This window comes from Salmo trutta, chromosome 5 (genome assembly GCF_901001165.1).
Source record: "Salmo trutta chromosome 5, fSalTru1.1, whole genome shotgun sequence".
In the NCBI taxonomy this organism is placed as follows: domain Eukaryota; kingdom Metazoa; phylum Chordata; class Actinopteri; order Salmoniformes; family Salmonidae; genus Salmo; species Salmo trutta.
Window position 1 is genome coordinate 6,663,209 of NC_042961.1, and position 20,394 is coordinate 6,683,602.

The 20,394-nt window shown below is 43.2% G+C and overlaps 1 protein-coding gene across 27 annotated transcripts in view; it reads left to right on the forward strand.

Moving 5' to 3' along the window:
- The window catches only part of LOC115193575 (calcium-activated potassium channel subunit alpha-1), a 381,356-nt gene that overhangs the window by 316,636 nt on the left and 44,326 nt on the right, over positions 1-20,394 (forward strand). For 5 of the 27 annotated variants that reach the window (XM_029752332.1, XM_029752334.1, XM_029752358.1 and 2 more), the window contains one exon: positions 5,396-5,569. The exons of 20 other annotated variants lie outside the window; for them this stretch is intronic. In XM_029752332.1, coding sequence (XP_029608192.1) covers positions 5,396-5,569 — 174 coding nt within the window. Of the gene's footprint in view, positions 1-5,395; positions 5,570-13,670; positions 13,704-15,780; positions 15,859-17,243; positions 17,616-20,394 lie in introns of all 27 variants that reach the window. 2 more of the 27 variants (XM_029752331.1, XM_029752333.1) reach the window with 2 other exon arrangements.

Sequence of the window (20,394 nt, forward strand, 5' to 3'; positions counted from 1 at the left end):
TCTAGCCCAACCTCTATCTCCCTTAATATGACAGTGATTTTATTATAGGAGAAGTGCATGAACTCTCTTTGACATTTTTGCCTCAAGATCTGTATTAGAAACCCAATCCTACGCCTTGTGTCTTCAGCTCTCCATGAGTCCTCCTTACCCTCTCTCTAATGACACGCACTGAGTAAGTTGAAAATGGAATGTGGTGACAATCTGAAATGTCAAACGCAGATTGATATTGGTAATGCTAGTCATGGATTTAAGAGAGACAAGACATCAGGAGGGGGAGACAGAAAAAAATGAAACCATTTAGATTCAAATGAATCTTCTCACTCTGAGGCTATTTTGTACCCTGCTGTATTTTCAGAAAAGCGTAAAGTGTTCTTGTGGGAGGTTCTGGAAATGATTCAGCTTAGCAAGCAATGTCCCAAAACCCAATCAAAACAATCTGGTGTACCCCCCTCACCCTCCACTCCCCTCGATGCTTCTAGTTCCCCTCCCCACCCCCAATGCTTCTAGTCCCTGTCGCCACTCCCCAGTTCTCTGGTACTCTGCCCAGCTCCAATCGTACCACTACCCAGAGTTCACCAGTGCATTAAGAATTGAAATATTGTCGCCCCCAGCCCCACTGCAATTCATTTCAATTCTAGATGCTCATCAGGCCCTTTTTTACTCGCTGTCATCAGTGCCCTGAGTGAAAGAAAACTGCTTTACTAGACAGTGCTTTAACTGTACTGCGTGCTTCATTGCTGTACTGCTAGTTGGCCACTAGGTGGCGATGTCTTGCCACAGTCCTGAATGTAGCCTTATCGAAGGAAACTGACACTGAGGTCCTCAGAAACCTATTCAGCAAGAATATTATGAGCAACAGGGTGTGTTTCAGTCATAGACACATAATTACTAGAATGGTAAAAAAAAAAGGCCCTTAGACCACTGTAATTGATCTGGAACACTCATGGGTATACAGAGTATGGCCCCCGGTCCACCCATCACCGACCCATTGATTTTAATGGAATGACTGTTCTGGTAATACTGTTTCTATGGTTACAGTAAACAGTGAAAGGGATAATTTTATTAACCATTGGCTGTGTTTTATGGTGTTTGGTGTTTTGGTTTGGTTGAGATGTGTCTGAACACAAAGTGAGTCTTTCGAGGAAAAACTACATTCCTCTATTTACATTTGTGCTTTGCAACATGATACAATAACCGGATAAAAGTGGCTTTAGTTTATTTAAAAAAACATTTTATATAAGTATCCATATGTGATTAAGTTTGATTTACTATTCAAAGTCAACATGGCTCATCACATTCTTGCTAAATAGGGTTGTCTTTCACTTTAGAGGACCAGTGACCATAAGTATGAGTTTCATTAGGACATCCTTCTCACTGTTGATATTCAACTTAACTTCTGTCTTTGTATGTTTTGTCTGGTGGAATGTTGAATGTGACATATGAAAACAAACTTTTATTTCCAGAACCACACACAAAACAAACTGACAGTGTAGTGGTGTGTGAGTGTGTGTGTGTGTGTGTGTGTGTGTGTGTGTGTGTGTGAGTGTGTGTGTGTGTGTGTGTGTGTGTATGTGTGTGTGTGTGTGTGTGTTAGCAATCACCTTTCTTTGACAAAATGTACACAGACAGTCATGTTCATGTTGACCCTTGTGGTGAAGAATGTCCTAAAAGGGACACCGTAGTCCATACTGTAGTAGGCTAGATCAGGGTAAAGGGTATGTGTGAAGTCATTTGTGTCAAAAACATTGTCATGTTGTGTCGTGTTCTCCATCTCCCCCTCCCATCTCTCGCTAACCAAAATTACCACGACACGTACTGTGTTCAACTGAATACCCACCTAGAAAAAAACTCAGAAGTAAAATTCAGAGTTCAGCATGAAAACAAACAAATAATATATTTCAGCATGAAATGACACTCACTGCTCGCGTCTGGCACGCCTCCAAACTGTTTCTGCTCTGTAAACAGTTACCCCACTCCACACCCTTTAATCGCTATGATCTCTCTATGCATGCTTATGAATGTTTATAAAGCACTTGTGCATGCTGTTTATAGGACACACAGACCCTGATGGGGCCAGGCCTCGCTCTCCATTCTCTCTCTGGCTACAAACTCTCCTAGCCACATGTGGTTAAAACAGTAAAGGTACACGTATAGTTCTCCCCAGAAAGAGAAGTGTGTTTCAGTGATCGTGTTAGTGTGAGTTGGCATCCTGGCACAGAGAGAATGGGAACCAGGGACTGTTGTCTGTCGCTGAACCAGAGCCACAGCAATCTAGAACCGCTGCTCTGAGGTGCTTTCACTACCTACCGCTCCTCCTGGGGTTAAGATCTTAACACATACATACACACACACACACACACACACACACACACACACACACACACACGCTTCAAATGTGTGATATACATCATGTACATGTACAGTAACGTGTAAATACATTGCATTCAGAAAGTATTCAGACCCCTTGAATTTTTCCACATTTTGTTATGTTACAGCCTTATTCTAAAATTGATTTTAATCCTTGTCAATCTACACACAATATACCCTATAATGACAAAGCAAAAATAAATAAATAACATGCCTTATTTACTTAAGTATTCTGACCCTTTGCCATGAGACTCGAAATTGAGCTCAGGTGCATCCAGTTTCCATTGATCATCCTTGAGATGTTTCTACAAATTGTTTGGAGTCCACCTGTGGTAAATTCAATTGATTGGACATGATTTGGAAAAGCACACACCTGTCAAAGCAAAAACCAAGCCATGAGGTAGAAGGAATTGTCCGTAGAGCTCCGAGACAGGATTGTGTTAAAGAAACAGATTTGGGGAAGGGTACCAAATTTTTTTTTCAGCATTGAAGGTCTCCAAGAACACAGTGGCATATACCCTTCTTAATAACTGAAGAAGTTTGGAACCACCAGACTCTTCCTAGAGCTGGCCGCCCGGACAAACTGAGCAATCGTGGGAGAAGGGCCTTGGTCAGGGAGGTGACCAAGAACCGAATGGTCACTCTGACAGAGCTCCGCAGTTACTCTGTGGAGATGGGAAAACCTTCCAGAAGGAAAACCATCTCTGCAGCACTCCACACATCAGGCCTTTATGGTAGAGTGGCCAGACAGAAGCCGCCACTCAGTAAAAGGCACATGACAGCCCGCTTGGATTCTCTGGTCTGATGAAACTGTTTGGCCTGAATACCAAGCGTCACATCTGGAGGAAACCTGACACCATCCCTACGGTGATGCACGGTGGTGGCAGCATCATGCTTTGGGGATGTTTTTCAGCGGCAGGGACTTGGAGACTAGTCAGGATCGAGGGAAAGATGAACGGAGCAAAGTACTGAGAGATAATTGATAAAAACTTGCTCCAGAGCGATCAGGACCTCAGACTGGGGCGAAGGTTCACCTTCCAACAGGACAACGACCCTAGGCACACGGCCAAGACAACACAGGAGTGGCTTCGGGACAAGTCTCTGAATGTTCTTGAGTGGCCCAGCCAGAGCCCAGACTTGAACCCGATCGAACATCTCTGGAGAGACCTGAAAATAGCTGTGCAGCGATGCTCCCCATCCAACCTGACAGAGCTTGAGAGGATCTGCAGAAAATAATGGGGGAAACTCCCCAAATACAGGTGTGCCAAGTTTGTAGCGTCATACCCAAGAAGACGCGAGGTTGTAATCGCTGCCAAAGGTATTTAAACAAAGTACTGAGTAAAGGTTGATTTTTTTTTTTTTTTTTAATTAGCAAACGTTAAAAAAAAATGTTTTATGTGTTTATTTAACTAGACAAGTCAGTTAAGAACAAATTCTTATTTACAATGACGGCCTAGGAACAGTGGGTTGACTGCCTTGTTCAGGGGAAGAACAACAGATTTTTACCTTGTCAGCTCGGGAATCGATCTAGCAACCTTTCAGTTACTGGCCCGACGCTCTAACCACTTGGCTACCTGCCGCCCCTCTACAGACAATTCCTTTGTTGCTTTGTCATTATGGGGTATTGTGTGTAGATTGATGAGGGATTAAAACAATTTTTTACATTTTAGAATAAGGCTGTAAGGTAACAAAATGTGGAAAAAGTCAAGGCATCTGAATACTTTCCTAATGCACTGTACATGCACACCATTCTCAAGCCTCTCTGGAGGAGTGCTGCTGTAGTGAAACTCTTGTCCTGCTAGCATGGAATGGCCTGGCTAGTCTAGCCAGTAGATTAGTGTGATGAATCCTTGACCACGGCTGCCGCAGCTGCATGAGGGGATACAGGTACGTGATCCACACCTTTAGCCGGACGGATAGAGGATGTTATGATCTGTTATGTTCTGAATGAAACATTATATGTTTGTATGAGGTTTGCTGCTGAAGACATTGTCCATGCTACTCTCTGGCCCTGAATGATCCCCCCCCCCTCACCCATTCCCCTCTATCCCCTCCTCCCTTTACCCCACTGTCATATTTGCCTTTATACCTGTTATGGCATTTTCAGCCTTAGGACACAGCTTGACCCTTGACCCTGAGACCATTTTGACTAGCCAAATTGGACTACAACTTTCAAATTGTTAAAAAGTTTATTGATCAAAAAAAGACTTTGGGATGAAATTGAAAGAGCTTAATTTGACCATGGTAATATATTGCACACAATTCTCACTGCAGTTTGGCACTCTTGCCGTATATGAAGCACCCTAATATTTTAGGCAGGGGTTGGATCCAAAATTATTTTCCGATCATTTTGTTTGAAACAGAACCCTTTTCGTACATTTTTTTAATCTGTCAAATCAACATAGTTTTTACATTTATCTCATTAATTTACTCCACCAATTATCAAGGATAGAGAAGCTACAGAACAGGTAGATGTTTACATGTTTCATTGGTCATATAAGTGCAGGTGCGAGATGCGACTGAAATTTCAATGGTGGGGAGAGAGCGAGAAAGATGGGTGGACATAAAGGGGGCTTGGCTTGAAGCGCTAAAACATCATGATGTGAATTGTAATGTGTTTAGTTTATTACTAGCATCAGAACTTCACTGATAACAGAATTATATACTAGACATGAAAACAATTTTCGGAACAAAAAAAACGCTTCTCAAGATTTAAAAATAATGGTTCTGTTCCGGAATACTAGAGATGACTTTCGTTTTCGGTTCTGTTTCTGTTCCTTGAAAATTGTTGGTCTTTTATGGTTTTCTTTTGTGTTTCCTGAACCAGTTCCAACCCCTGATTGTAGGTGCCCTTTACTGGTCTTTTTTGGGGGCTCAAGCCTGCGTGAGCTGGTATCTAAGGCTTTGCATTTATTATCTTATTGTCTCCTTTATGGAGTAACCTTCTGGCTTCCCTGGATGACTATTTCACCTTTTGCCATTAACCTGCTGCTTTTCCTCTTCCTCTCATCCCAAAACATGACTGTAGCCAAGATGTCCGCCTACAAACAAATGAAACTGGCATGTTGTTTTGATTGCGGCCGTTCAGAGCGAGACTGCTCTTGCATGTCAGGCAGTGTACATAGTAACATGGACACCCTACAGAGGGCCTACCCACTCTCCTCTGTCTCTGTTCATGATTGCGCAACCACTTTACGTGCCTGTAAGTTACACCGCCCAACACATGCTGTTACATGTCTGTTCTGTGTGTGTACCATGTACCTTTGTGCTTCATCCGTAACGTTGTCCATGGGGCGTGCTTCCATAGTTGCTGTTGCGCTGTCTATGCTTTTTTGAAATGTATTTGTGATGTTTGTTTTTTGATTTTGAGTAGTATTTATTATGATCTTTTCTGTGGGTTGTATTGGGTGGCAGTGATGGTGTTGCTTTGTGGTGCTGCTTTACTGTAGCTGTTAGCTCTGTGGCTAGCACCTGCTACATCCGTCAACCACTCGTGTGGAGACTGCTATTAGACAGTTGGTGTTTGGTGTGTTATATTCTTTCTAATACTGTATATTATCTATAATTATGGTGAAGAAAAATGTGACTTTGTTGAAGGGATGATGTATTTCTGTTTATTTGTGTTGTTGTTGTTGTTTTGTCTTGCTTTGTTTATGAAGGCATCACAAGCCTTTAGAGGAACCTTCTTGCTAACTGTGTTTCTGTTCTGTTCCTGATCATTTTATTTCACGCACACAGGACTGACTTGTGCAGGGACGAGAGCCATGTTCATCAACTGATATTCATATATAATGTAGATATGTAGCATATCCAGTGGGCTTTATCTTACTACTAAACAAGATGACATCATCATACACAACGGGAAGCCAATGACGGCAATGGCAAAAGAGGAGAGTTTTCATTCAAAAAAAAAAAAAAGTACAGTGACTGTTGAATTTTGAAGAATCCGAAAGTATATTTTTATTCCATTGTTTGCTAGCTGGTCAGCTAGCGCACGCTCATTGACCACCATTGAAAACATTGCAAACGCTAGTTAACTAGCTAGCCAGTTAATATAACTTGTATTCTCCAAATGTACACTACCAGTCAAAAGTATTAGAACACCTACTCATAGAATAATAGTGAAGACATCAAAACTATGGAATAACACATATTGAATCATGTAGTAACCCACATTTTTTTAAACAAATCAAAATATATTTTATATTTGAGATTTTTCAAAGTAGCCACCCTTTGCCTTGACGACAGCTTTGCACACTCTTGGAATTCTCTCAACCAGCTTCACCTGGAATGCATTTCCAACAGTCTTGAAGGAGTTCCCACATATGCTGAGCACTTGTTGGCTGCTTTTCCTTCACTCTGCAGTCCAACTCATCCCAAACCATCTCAATTTGGTTGAGGTCAGGGGATTGGGGAGGCCAGGTCATCTGATGCAGCACTCCATCACTCTCCTTCTTGGTAAAATAACCCTTACACAACCTGGAGGTGTGTTGGGTCATTGTCCTGTTGAAAAACAAATTATAGCCCCACTAAGCCCAAACCAGATGAGATGGCGTATCGCTGCAGAATGCTGTGGTAGCCATGCTAGTTAAGTGTGCCTTGAATTCTAAATAAATCGCAGACAGTGTCACCAGCAAAGCACTGCCATACCATCACATCTCCTCCTACATGCTTTACGATGGGAAATACACGTGGAGATCATCCGTTCATCCATACCGTGTCTCACGAAGACACGGCGGTTGGAACCAAAAATCTCCAACTTGGACTCCAGACAAAAGGACAAATTTCCACTGGTCTAATGTTCATTGCTTGTGTTTCTTGGCCCAAGCAAGTCTCTTCTTCTTATTGGTGTCCTTTAGTATTGGTTTCATGCAGCAATTCAACCATGAAGCCCTGATTTACTCGGTCTCCTCTGAACAGTTGATGTTGAGATATGTCTGTTACTTGAACTCAGAGGATAAGTTAATTAGAGGCTGGTAACTCTAATAAACGTAACCTCTGCATCAGAGGTAACTCTGGGTCTTCCATTCCTCTGGTGGTCATCATGAGAGCCAGTTTAATCATAGCGCTTGATGTTTTTTGCGACTGCACTTGAAGAAACTTTCAAAGGTCTTGAAATTTTCCGTATTGACTGACCTTCATGTCTTAAAGTAATGATGGACTGTCATTTCTCTTTGCTTATTTGAGCTGTTCTTGCCATAATATGAACTTAGCCCTATTTGGTAAAAGACCATCTTCTGTATACCCCCCTACCTTGTCACAACACAACTGATTGCCTCAAATGCATTAAGAAGGAAAGAAATTCCACATATACATTTTTAACAAGGCACACCTGTTAATTGAAATGTATTCCAGGTAACTACCTCATGAAGCTGGTTGAGAGAATGCCAAGAGTGTGCAAAGCTGTCAAGGCAAAGGGCTATTTGAAGAATCTCAAATATAAAACTTTTTTGGTTACTACATGATTCAATATGTGTGATGTCTTCACTATTATTCAACAATGTGGAAAATAGTAAAAATAAAGAAAAGCCCTTGAATGAGTAGGAGTTCTAAAACTGTTGACCGGTAGTACATATTAACTAGCTTAGGAGTATAACTCACATCTGCTTTTGACATCAGGATACGATTTGAGTACTGGTTTTCTCCAAAATTGGTTAGTAGCTTTGACTGTATGTTGAGAGTTCATTCAGAGCCTGTTGTTAGCCACCGTACAAACTTAATTTTACCAGGTTCCCATGAAGCAATTCAAATGACAGTCCACCACAACATACCAGAGAGTTTTCTGATTAGCAAGGGGTAGGGAGTCTGTGTTTAAAAAAACAGTTTGAGATCGTTGTGGGTTTTCTCCATTGGTGTCCATGGGAAATTGGACTTCCCAGGAAAACCAGGGGGGTGGGTCTTAGCGATTTATTGGCTCTTCACAATATCACACCCTCTTTTGTGGCCACGCCCTGTTGCGTATGATGCAATTTTGCTGACTGTACCTTTAAAGTTTCTCAGTGTTTACATCCTCATTGCCAGATTCCACCATGTTTCTCTTCAAGGTTCTCGCTGTGGCTTATTACATGATTATATGTGATTATAGGACTCTTGTCTGAATATTGTGGTATGTAGTTGTTGATTGTGTATCTCTCTTCATTATTATAGGAAATAGGTTAATCTTCCAATGAGAAAACAATGAATATGATGAGTGTTTAGTTCTTTGGATATACTTTTCCAGTTACCTTCTGATTGTGACCCTCAGCCATGTTACTCATCCAGCCCCAACCAGCCAACAGATAGGGATTGAGGGAGCTAGCTACTCCACACGATTAATAGAAAGAACTCCTGCTCTCTATTCCCAGACTTGATCTTTGTCCCATCAAATGACTTCCTCCTCTTCCTCAGTAATTAGGAACCCAGGAAAACATGTTCCGTTTCCTTAAAGGGATAGGTCACTGTTTTAAGTTGTAGCTTATTTTACATTTACCAAGGGTGTTGTTCTTTCATCCAAATTTTTACGTGTGTTAGTTGGTTATTTAGCAACATCCAGATTGCTAGTGGAAACAGATTAAACCAGTGAGCAGTGCATTCAAAAGCGTGGGAACTTAGCCCTCTGTTGCTCCTCTATCCCCATCTGATTTCCTCCTCAGCATTCTCCCACCATCTGTGAGTGAGCTCAGATTAGATTAGTGTCAACCGGCTGATGTTGAGTTTGGTTTTTCCTCTTGTAGGTTGGTGGGCCGCTACTCTCCGTCTGCACCTATAGCTCGCCATTAGGGAAGTCACTGATCTCTCTCCTCCGTCAGCCCCTCCTAGGATTTCAGGGAATCTTCCTGCCTTGGATTTCTTCTTGTTCTCTTTGAAGGGGAAATCTGCACTTGCTTCAACCATTTTTGGACTTATAAATTAATGATATGTACCCATTGATTCTTGAAGAATATAACTTACCTCATGAGCTTAGTTCAACTCTCGGCCACCATCAGCTCCATCTATGAATTTGCAAGTGGTTACATTTCTCCAGCCCCATCCCTCAGCTTTTTACCGAAAGGGGTGAAAACACTCTGTTATTGTTTCAACCGCGGATTTCCCCGTTTTACTCTGGAGAGAGAGAATAGGGTTGCAATGTCTGTTAGGGATCGCAATCATTGGATTTTCTCTCTGTCTTTATTTCTGTATTTCAGAGTGGATAGGATGTCTCTGATAGGATGTCTCTGATAGGATGTCTCTGATAGGATGTCTCAGATCACGACTTCATTCACATCTGAAATGGATTTTCCTCTCTGGATAACTGGTTTCTTTTTGGATAGTGTTTTCTTATTTATTTACTATATCTGCGAGGCACTTCACGCCGTATGTTATTAACATGTTACATTTTGACCACACATTATGCAGAGTTGTTTGCCAATTGAAATATACATGAACGGGGAAATAGTAGACATGTGAAACGCATAGCTGTGTCTAAATCTGAAGTGGTTGTGCTTCTTCCTTAGTAAGAGAAGTGATTCATCTAGAAGGGGAGCCTTGTGGAGGTCATCTTTGGGACACACTGTTTTTGATCTCTCAGGGTATTGTTTGTCCCAGCTTACACTTTTTCTGGGGACCATCTGGGGTTCGGGCCTGGAGCGGGGCCCGGAGGCTGGGCCCGGAGGCTGGGCCCGGAGGCTGAGCCTGGACCTGCTGGGGCTGGGGCAGGGGTTAGGATCAGGAGAAGGGGTTTTGACCTGGAGCTGGGTCTGTGTGCTGTGAGCAAGTCTGGGTCTTACTTACGGAGGAAGGGAGGTGTGTGTGTGTGTGTGTGTGTGTGTGTGTGTGTGTGTGTGTGTGTGTGTGTGTGTCAGCAGCAGGCGTTCCTTATCCAGCCTGACGTGGAAATTATGTTTGCATTTTCATTTCTCTGGCCCTGCTGGTGCATCACCGAAACCTGCTCTGACAGCTCCTGTCCACCAGGCAAGCTTGGTTCCCCCCTCTCCCAACCGTGTTCCTCTGTCGCGCTACCCCTCAGACGCTAGCCGGTTAGCCTGCCGCCTCTGCGGACGCGGGCAGATCGATAGCGACAGATGCCAGAGCCAGCTAGGGTCCCTGTTTGAGGGTGTGTGTCACAGGGCAGCCCTGGGCCTTCACTGTGACCTTTACTGTTGAAGACAGAACAGAGCAGGGAGGGATAATATAGCTAGCTAGCTCACTGTCTGACTCATCCCAAATAGGACCCTATTCCCAATATAATAGGACTCTATTCCCTATATAATAGCACCCTATTCTCTATATAGTAGCACCTTATTCCCTATATAATAGCGCCCTATTCCCTATATAATAGCACCTTATTCCCTATATAATAGCACCCTATATAATAGCACCCTTTTCCCTATATAATAGCACTCTATTTCCTATATAATTGGATCCTATTCCCTATAATAGCACCCTATTCCCTATTTAATAGGACCCTATTCCCTATTTAATAGGACCATATTCCCTATATAATAGGACCCTATTCCTTATATAAAACCACCCTATTCCTTATATAGTGCCCTATTGCTTGAGCTCCTGAGTGGCGCACTGGTCCAAGGCACTGCATCTCAGCGTAAGAGGTGTCACTACAGTCCCTGGTTTGATTCCAGGCTGTATCATATCCAGCCGTGATTGGGTGTCCCATAGGGTGGCGCACAATTGGCCCAGCGATGGCCGGGGTCGTCCGTCATTATAAATAAGAATTTGTTCTTAACTGACTTGCCTAGTTAAATAAAGGTTAAATAAAAAGAAATATAGTAGGACCTTATTCCTTATATATTGCACATTACTTTTGGCCAGAGCCCTCTCTTGTATCCTTCATACAAATAACTATATCCAATTTCTCTCTTGTATACCTCTTTGAACTGTGAAATAGCCGACTCAAACGGCTGACTCAGAATGACTCAGTGTCCGTGTTTGAATACCCATACTAGTGTACTACATTCTTAAACTGCATACTATGTACTCATCATCACATTCTATTTAGCACGTACCATTTAGTAAAAAGTATGCAGTATGCCACGGCCGCAACACAGTAGAGGCTCCTGATTGACTGAATAGAATAGGAATTGAGTTATAGGCCTACTCAGGCTGGTTGTAGCCAGACTATCACATTCTACCTAATGGAGTTATAGGCCTACTCAGGCTGGTTGTAGCCAGACTCTCACATTCTACCTAATGGAGTTATAGGCCTACTCAGGCTGGTTGTAACCAGACTATCACATTCTACCTAATGGAGTTATAGGCCTACTCAGGCTGGTTGTAACCAGACTCACACATTCTACCTAATGGAGTTATAGTTGTAATGGAGTTATAGTTGTAGCCAGACTATCACATTCTACCTAATGGAGTTATAGGCCTACTCAGGCTGGTTGTAACCAGACTCACACATTCTACCTAATGGAGTTATAGGCCTACTCAGGCTGGTTGTAGCCAGACTATCACATTCTACCTAATGGAGTTATAGGCCTACTCAGGCTGGTTGTAACCAGACTATCACATTCTACCTAATGGAGTTATAGGCCTACTCAGGCTGGTTGTAACCAGACTCACACATTCTACCTAATGGAGTTATAGGCCTACTCAGGCTGGTTGTAGCCAGACTATCACATTCTACCTAATGGAGTTATAGGCCTACTCAGGCAAATTCAGAACCGCTGGACAGCAACATAACAAACTAAAGCACTGCAAATTCAGAACCGCTGGACAGCAACATAACAAACTAAAGCACTGCACATTCTGAACCGCTGGACAGCAACATAACAAAGTAAAGCACTGCAAATTCTGAACTGCTGGACAGCAACATAACAAACTAAAGCACTGCACATTCTGAACCGCTGGACAGCAACATAACAAACTAAAGCACTGATCATTGGGAAAGAGATCAGAATGACTGCTATGGCTTGATCCATCAATTAAATAATAAAAAGGTAGCCTAGCCTAAAAAACTAAAACAATCCATATGTTCAAATCAAAAGGCCTGATTTACATTACATCAATAACGCACACCGCCACATCCCGAATCCCTGGTGCCGACACATTCAGAAATCAAAAGATGGTTTAGTATTTCGTTTAAAAGCTCTGACAAAAACCAAGAGAACACAAAACACTTTTCAAAGAGGAAACATAAATCCACTTTGGGGGCTACATGTTTTCAAAGTTGTAGCCTATGATGCGATACTGGTGATCATTTTAAGGAGAACAAAAACGACTTAGCCTACATTTAAACACCACCGCAGAAGATTCACTACTTGGCATCTTCCCAATTAAGTAACCTAGTTTAGTTGTTTGGCTACTTGAAGAGAACTAGGGCCTGTCACTCACACCTCTTCCAATGCATTGTGGAATAGTGTGCATCAAATTCTACTGATTTAGGAGCTGAAATTAGTATAACATCCTGGCATTTAAACCGAACTTGATTTTTGAACATTCAGATACTCCTGAGAAGGCATCATGCGTGATTGCTTTGTTTCACGTTATTGGTTCATTTCCCTTTTCAAAATGTTGCATACTTATTTTTTTTCGCATACTCAAACAGTCTGCTATTTAGGACGCAGGTACTGTATGGGTATTCAGACACAGCCACTAACTATGGTGTGTTAGGGTTGCTCCGCTCCAGACGGTGGTGTGTGTGTTTCTTTGTCCCTCCCTCGTGCGTTATCGGGAGGTATGGGTAGACGTTTGTGTGACTGTCTCTCTGGTTGGGTTTGGTATGTGTTCTGTTCAGTCTGTAGTCTCGGCTCATCCGTTCTGTATTGAATACTCCTCCACCCTGGAAGCTTAGCCCTGACCCTTTTGATGAAGCTCCACAAAACCCTCTTGATAGCGCCACCCACCCTAACCCTGATCGATCAATCAATCAATGATTGGGTTAGTTTCAATGTAAGGGGAACAACTTCAACACATTGCTGATTTACTTGTGAAGTGGTGCTTAACTGCGAGTTCAGTTCAGCTGATCTGAAAAGGATTCCTAACCATGAAAGAGGCTTTTGATATCGTCCCACAGTTTTGTTTCATTTTCCAGAAGCACAGCGTTATCCCCTCCTTTGTTTTACCTAGCTCTCTCTGTGCCCATTCAATCTATCACTCTCATTCTCCCCATTCACCCCATCCATCGCCGTTTTGCACTGTTCTCTCCATTCAGCTCACATTTTGCGCCACAACCGATGTGCTTAAAAATAGTGCTAATTCATTGTCTAACAATTTTATTTTTACATTTGTCTGGGATGTCTGTCTCTGTCCATCTCCCTCATCATGATCATCACCACTCTCTTCCTCCATGTAACCTGTCATTTGTCTCTTGCACTTTTCCTCAGCCAAATATAAGTATAATGGATATGTCAGATCACGTAAGTGTGTTTCTCTGTCCCTACCCATTCTTGCTTCTGCGATCACCCCTCCCAACCCCCCCACCCAAACCCCTCCTTGTGTTTAAACCTGTACTAGTCCCCCCCCCCAAGTATTAATACAATGCTTTGGTTTGGTTTCCCTCTTTAGTTGTAGAATGCAAAGCTACCATCTTTAAGTCTCTTCTGTACATGATGTGAACTGATACAGAGGCCCTTGACAATAATAACAGAGTTTGTCCACAGATTGTCCACAACGATGATGTGTAAATTAATCTCATTGCCTGGCGTGTTATAAGCCCCCCTCCCTTCTCACATCAGAAATACATACAGTGCCTTCGGAAAGTATTCAGACCCTTTGACTTTTTCCACATTTTGTTACGTTACAACCTTATTCTAAAATGCACAAATATTTTTTTTATCAGCAATCTACACACAATACCACATAATGACAAAGCAAAAACAGTTTTTTTGAAGTGTATGCAAATGTATTAAAAATAAAAAACAGAAATACCTTATTTACATAAGTATTCAGAACCTTTGCTATGAGACTCACCATTGAGCTCAGGTGCATCCTGTTTCCATTGATCATCCTTGAGATGTTTCTACAAATTGTTTGGAGTCCACATGTGGAAAATTCAATTGATTGGACATGACTTGAAAAGGCACACACCTGTCTATATAAGGTCCCACAGTTGACAGTGCATGTCAGAGCAAAAACCAAACCATGAGGTCGAAGGAATTGTCCGTAGAGCTCCGAGACACAGATCTGGGGAAGGATAGCAAAACATTTCTGCAGCGTTAAAGGTCCCCAAGAACACCATGGCCTCCATCATTCTTAAATGGGTGAAGTTTGGAACCACCAAGACTTCCTAGAGCTGGTCGCCTGGCCAAACTGAGCAGTCGGGGGAGAAGGGCCTTGGTCAGGGAGGTGGCCAAGAACCCAATGGTCACTCTGACAGAGCTCTAGATTTCCTCTGTGGAGATGGGAGAACCTTCCAGAAGGACAACCATCTCTGCAGCACTCCACCAATCAGGTCTTTATGGTAGAGTGGCCAGACGGAAGCCACTCCTCAGTAAAAGGCACATGACAGCCCGCTTGGAGTTTGCAAAAAGGGCACCTAAAGACTCTCAGACCATGAGAAACAAGATTCTCTGCTGTGATGAAACCAAGATTGAACTCTTTGGCCTGAATGCTAAGTGTCATGTCTGGAGGAAACCTGGCACCATCTCTACGGTGAAGCATGGTGGTGGTAGCATCATGCTGTGGGGATGTTTTTCAGCGGCAGGGACTGGGAGACTAGTCAGGATTGAGGCAAAGATGAACGGAGCAAAGTACAGAGAGATCCTTGATGAAAACCCACTCCAGAGCGCTCAGGACCTCACACTGGGACGACGGTTCACCTTCCAACAGGACAACGACCCTAAGCACACAGCAAAGACAACGCATGAGTGGCTTCGGGACAAGTCTCTGATTGTCCTTGAGTGGCCCAGCCAGAGCCAGGCCTTGAACCCAATCGAACATCTCTGAAGAGACCTGAAAATAGCTGTGCAGCAACGCTCCCCATCCAACTTGAGCTTGAGAGGATCTGCAGAGAATAATGGGAGAAACTCCCCAAATACAGGTGTACCAAGCTTGTAGCGTCATGCCCAAGAAGACTCGAGGCTGTAGTTGCTGTCATAGGTACTGAGTAAAGGGTCTGAATACTTATGTAAATGTAATATTTCAGTTTTTTATTTTTAATAAATTAGCAAACATTTTGAAAAACCTGGTTTTGCTTTGTCATTATGGGGAATTGTGTGTAGATTAATGAGGGAAAAAACAATTTCTCAAATTTTAGAATAAGGCTGTAACCCAACAAAATGTGGAAAGAGTTGAAGGATCTGAATACATTCCGAAGGCCCTGTAGATAACGTCACTATCTTCTAGGTGACCTAGCTAATTCAGTACCTAACTGTACATATCCTTTCATATACTTAACACATATTTGCAGCAAATGACTTAAGATCTATGCTCTGTTCTTGATGACGTTGTGTTCAGCTCAGTAAGGTTGTGTTTGTGTTGTGCTGCGTCGAGCAGCAGAGGGTGCTACAACACCAGGAAAAACGGGAAGTCAAAAAGAGACCGGTGTTCGGTTCAAAGCAGATTGCAATTTAGGTAAATCTCTCTCTAAGTATAGCGTTGACCAAATGTACTCATTTCAATCTTGTTTCATATAGATAATGTGAATGTTAATTGTAAAATGCTTTTTGTTTGTTATATTGTGGTTTTCAGTTTTTTTTATTGTACAGTTTAATAACCATTTCAGATGCTTACTGTATAATACACAGCTTTCTGTGTTTGCCATAACTACATAGGGTACTGTATGATACATAACAAAAATAACTGTAATGATAAAAATAACAAAATTAATTCTAATAAAATAATCCAATACTAGTAATACAAGTAGTACAAAATAATACATAATGTTACACAGCAAATAATACCCAAACATACTATGATACCAACGTAGTACCCAGCACTGGTAGGCCTAATACTAATACACAAATCAAACTTAGCTCAGATACAATAAACAAACAACAGTATCCTCTCCACTGTCCCGTCCTGTCTGTGATTTGCATAGGACCCTGATGGGGGCTTGCATGCGTAATGGCCCCATCTAATCATTAGCATTTCTGGTAGGGACAGTTGCCGTCTGGGCTGTTCTGAGTTCACAGTGGACCTGCCAGGGTGTGTGAGTGCGCTCGAACACTGCGCGTGTTTGACAAGGGACAGATGAATCCAGGAGCTATCGGTGGCGCTCTGTAAATCAAGGAGGCAGCTGACAGCTGGGATAAACCTCTGTTTAGTGCTCCGGGGGAGGGGGACCGGCCAAAACCATGACACACAGCAACCAAACAACCTACTTTATCGTAATATGTAATACCATACATTGTGGTAGAGATGAGGTTCCACTGTGGAGAGGTTTGGAACATGATTTGGCCTGGGTATTTACATACAGACTGTGTTACTGCTGTGTTCTAACACGGCACTGTAGCACAACGGAGCAAGGGAGAGAAAAGAAGATGTTTATTGTTTATTAGGAATGAAAAAATAAATGTCATATTTAGGTGTCATCGTCAATTACCGAGAAAATTACTGCTTTCAAGTACAGGACCCTTCTCAAACCTCACGTCATTATCAAGTGGGAAAGAAATGGTCCAACAATGAAAATCACATACATTTTTCTCATTTAAATATTTAGTAATGCAGGAGAAATTATTAATAATTCATATAACATTGTTTTAATAAGGATTTATTTTGTCTCAGTGTTTATAACTGCGTATGAGCATGTTTACTGTACATGTTTTAAAAAGAAGCAGAAATCCTAAAATGTTTGGCCTGCTGAATATAATAACAAATAGCTTTTTATAACACACAATTTAATATTTCACAGCACAAGATAAATTATAAAGTAAATACCATTGTCTTTCTATCTATCTAGCAACCTCCGTCTCTCCAGCCTTTCTGCCTCACTCTGTTTATTCTCCATTGTTTGACAGTAAAGGATGAAGTTAGATCGTCTTTACAAAACCCATCAATTAAAATCTCCAACTGCACCGCGCCCTCCTCCTGCATCACATCTAACGCCATTCACCCCCAAGCACCACCTCGCCCCTCCCGCCACAAGAACCCCCTGGTCCCCCGGGACACGGACCCCGCTGTACCCCTCGTTAATAACCGTAAAGGAAGCCTGCTTCCTCCGAGGATGGGGCTGGGGCTCCGCTTCAGTATCTCCGGTCCCAGCAGGGGGGACGGGACCGGCCGGGCCCTGGCCGAACAGAGCAGGCTGAACCGGGCCCGCAGCCTGCCGGTGAAATACCGCTACCACCCCAGTAACGCAGCGCTGCACGACTACAGCAGCAGCAGGGCCTGTAGGTTGCCCCCCTTGGCGAGATGCATCAGTCCCTGTCAGTTCTTAACACCCTGTACTGTCCTGTACTGTCACACTGCGTCCGTCGCCGGCCTTCACTGAGCTGCTACTAGCTGCTGCTAGTTGTAAATACCACCGCCGCCCTCACCACCGCTACTGCTTTGCATGGAAGCAGCTCTCATGCGCTCAGCAATGCAACACCCAGTGCTGTGTGTGTGGCTGCCAAGCTATGGAATAGGACCAGTAGATGACTTTCTACTTCCTGGCTTAGTGATAGATCACATGTAGTCCTTAGCCCATGAAGTCCTTACTGTTTTAGTGCATTTGAATAGGTGCCTTGAGAAGTTTGAGTAGTTTTTATTTGATTTAAATTACATTTGAGTGATGATGTGACAGAATTGCTGCCCTGATCATTCAGACAACAACAGTCTGCTATATCAATCTCAGAGAGACTGTTGTGTAGAAATCAGTTTAGTTTTCAAAGTATTGTAATGTCATTGGTACAGTAACAGTCACACACAAGCTGTGATCTCCATGGCTGCAGTGCAGAACACGTTGTTTCATTGTTGGTGATCTAAATTAGTGTCGTTGTTGTGCGTAAATCCCATGAGCTTTTAACAGAACTGATTGATCACATGGCCAAGGATATGAGACTGGCAAGGCCCAGAGATATGAGACTAGCTAGGCCCAGAGATATGAGACTGGCAAGGCCCAGAGATATGAGACTAGCTAGGCCCAGAGATATGAGACTAGCTAGGCCCAGCGATATGAGACTAGCTAGGCCCAGAGATATGAGACTAGCTAGGCCCAGAGATATGAGACTGGCTAGGCCCAGAGATATGAGACTAGCTAGGCCCAGAGATATGTGACTGGCTTGCCCTAGAGATATGTGACTGGCTAGGCCCAGAGATATGAGACTGGCTAGGCCCAGAGATATGAGACTGGCTAGGCCCAGAGTTATGAGACTGGCTAGGCCCAGAGTTATGAGACTGCCTAGGCCCAGAGATATGAGACTGGCTAGGCCCAGAGTTATGAGACTGGCTAGGCCCAGAGTTATGAGACTGGCTAGGCCCAGAGATATGAGACTGGCTAGGCCCAGAGTTATGAGACTGGCTAGGCCCAGAGATATGAGACTGGCTAGGCCCAAGAGTTATGAGACTGGCTAGGCCCAGAGTTATGAGACTGGCTAGGCCCAGAGATATGAGACTGGCTAGGCCCAGAGATATGAGACTGGCTAGGCCCAGAGTTATGAGACTGGCTAGGCCCAGAGATATGAGACTGGCTAGGCCCAGTGATATGAGACTGGCTAGGCCCAGATATATGAGACTGGCTAGGCCCAGAGATATGAGACTGGCTAGGCCCAGAGATATGAGACTGGCTAGGCCCAGAGTTATGAGACTGGCTAGGCCCAGAGTTATGAGACTGGCTAGGCCCAGAGTTATGAGACTGGCTAGGCCCAGAGATATGAGACTGGCTAGGCCCAAGAGTTATGAGACTGGCTAGGCCCACAGTTATGAGACTGGCTAGGCCCAGAGTTATGAGACTGGCTAGGCCCAGAGTTATGAGACTGGCTAGGCCCAGAGATATGAGACTGGCTAGGCCCAGAGATATGAGACTGGCTAGGCCCAGAGTTATGAGACTGGCTAGGCCCAGAGATATGAGACTGGCTAGGCCCAGAGTTATGAGACTGGCTAGGCCCAGAGTTATGAGACTGGCTAGGCCCAGAGATATGAGACTGGCTAGGCCCAGAGATATGAGACTGGATGTATCTACTAACATAGAACAATAAGCCAACAGGAAATAATATTTTATTCTGTGATATTTTCACAAAGTGGATTAGACTAGAGAGCGATGCGGTTGTAAAGTGGAAAGCGCTTTCTTGTGATATTAGCTATTCAGGACATCCATATTTGCAGAGCGGAAATGTCAGAGAATGGCATTTTATTAGGGGGCAAAGCCGCATTTTTATATTTTATTAGTGCAATTAGGTGACAGTCTAGAAGGGATGCTCAGATGGTAATGAAATGTCCTTGGTGCTCGGAGCAGTCAGCGCTTGCAGCTACGCTACATTGATTTGCATTAATATCATGCTGTAGTATTGATTTCTAACCAATGCACTAATACAGGGTTTGAAGTGGCTTTGGCATTTGTGTGCTGTGGAGAATGTGGAGTGAATAAGAAAAGTGCCTGGGTGCCCTGTCTGACTCTGAAAGCCTTTGGAACTCACAGACAGACAGTAGAAAAGTCTGGTCTTAGCTAAACTGAAAGTCTTCAGTAGGTTGCTGGGCCTGGACTTCTCTCTAGCTGGGTTTTTCTCTTAGTCTTCTGTCTGTGTCTGGTTCAGAGAAAAGTTTTAATCTCCTGCAGAGTGAGGAGTAGCTGACAGGAAAATGAACGTCTATCAGATCAAGCTAATCTAAAACTTCAGAGTGCTGCCTGACTGTAGTACAAGATTCATTTAATGGGAAATGTCACAATTGTTCAACTTCATATTCATCATCTCCAGCACCACCCCAACATCAGCAAATGTGAAAATGGAGCGTTTCTATGTTTTGTAGTAAAAAAGTGTTTCCAATAACATCATCAACCAATTAGTAGGCAATGGCGGATAGGAGCGTTGGGCCAGTAACCGAAAGGTTGCTGGATCGAATCCCAGAGCTGACAAGGTAAAAATCTGTCGTGTTCTTAAAATCACACAATGCACACCGATGTCATCGTAAACACTTATCCTCCTCTATCTGTTTTACTACAAAACATAGAAACGCTCCATTTTCACATAT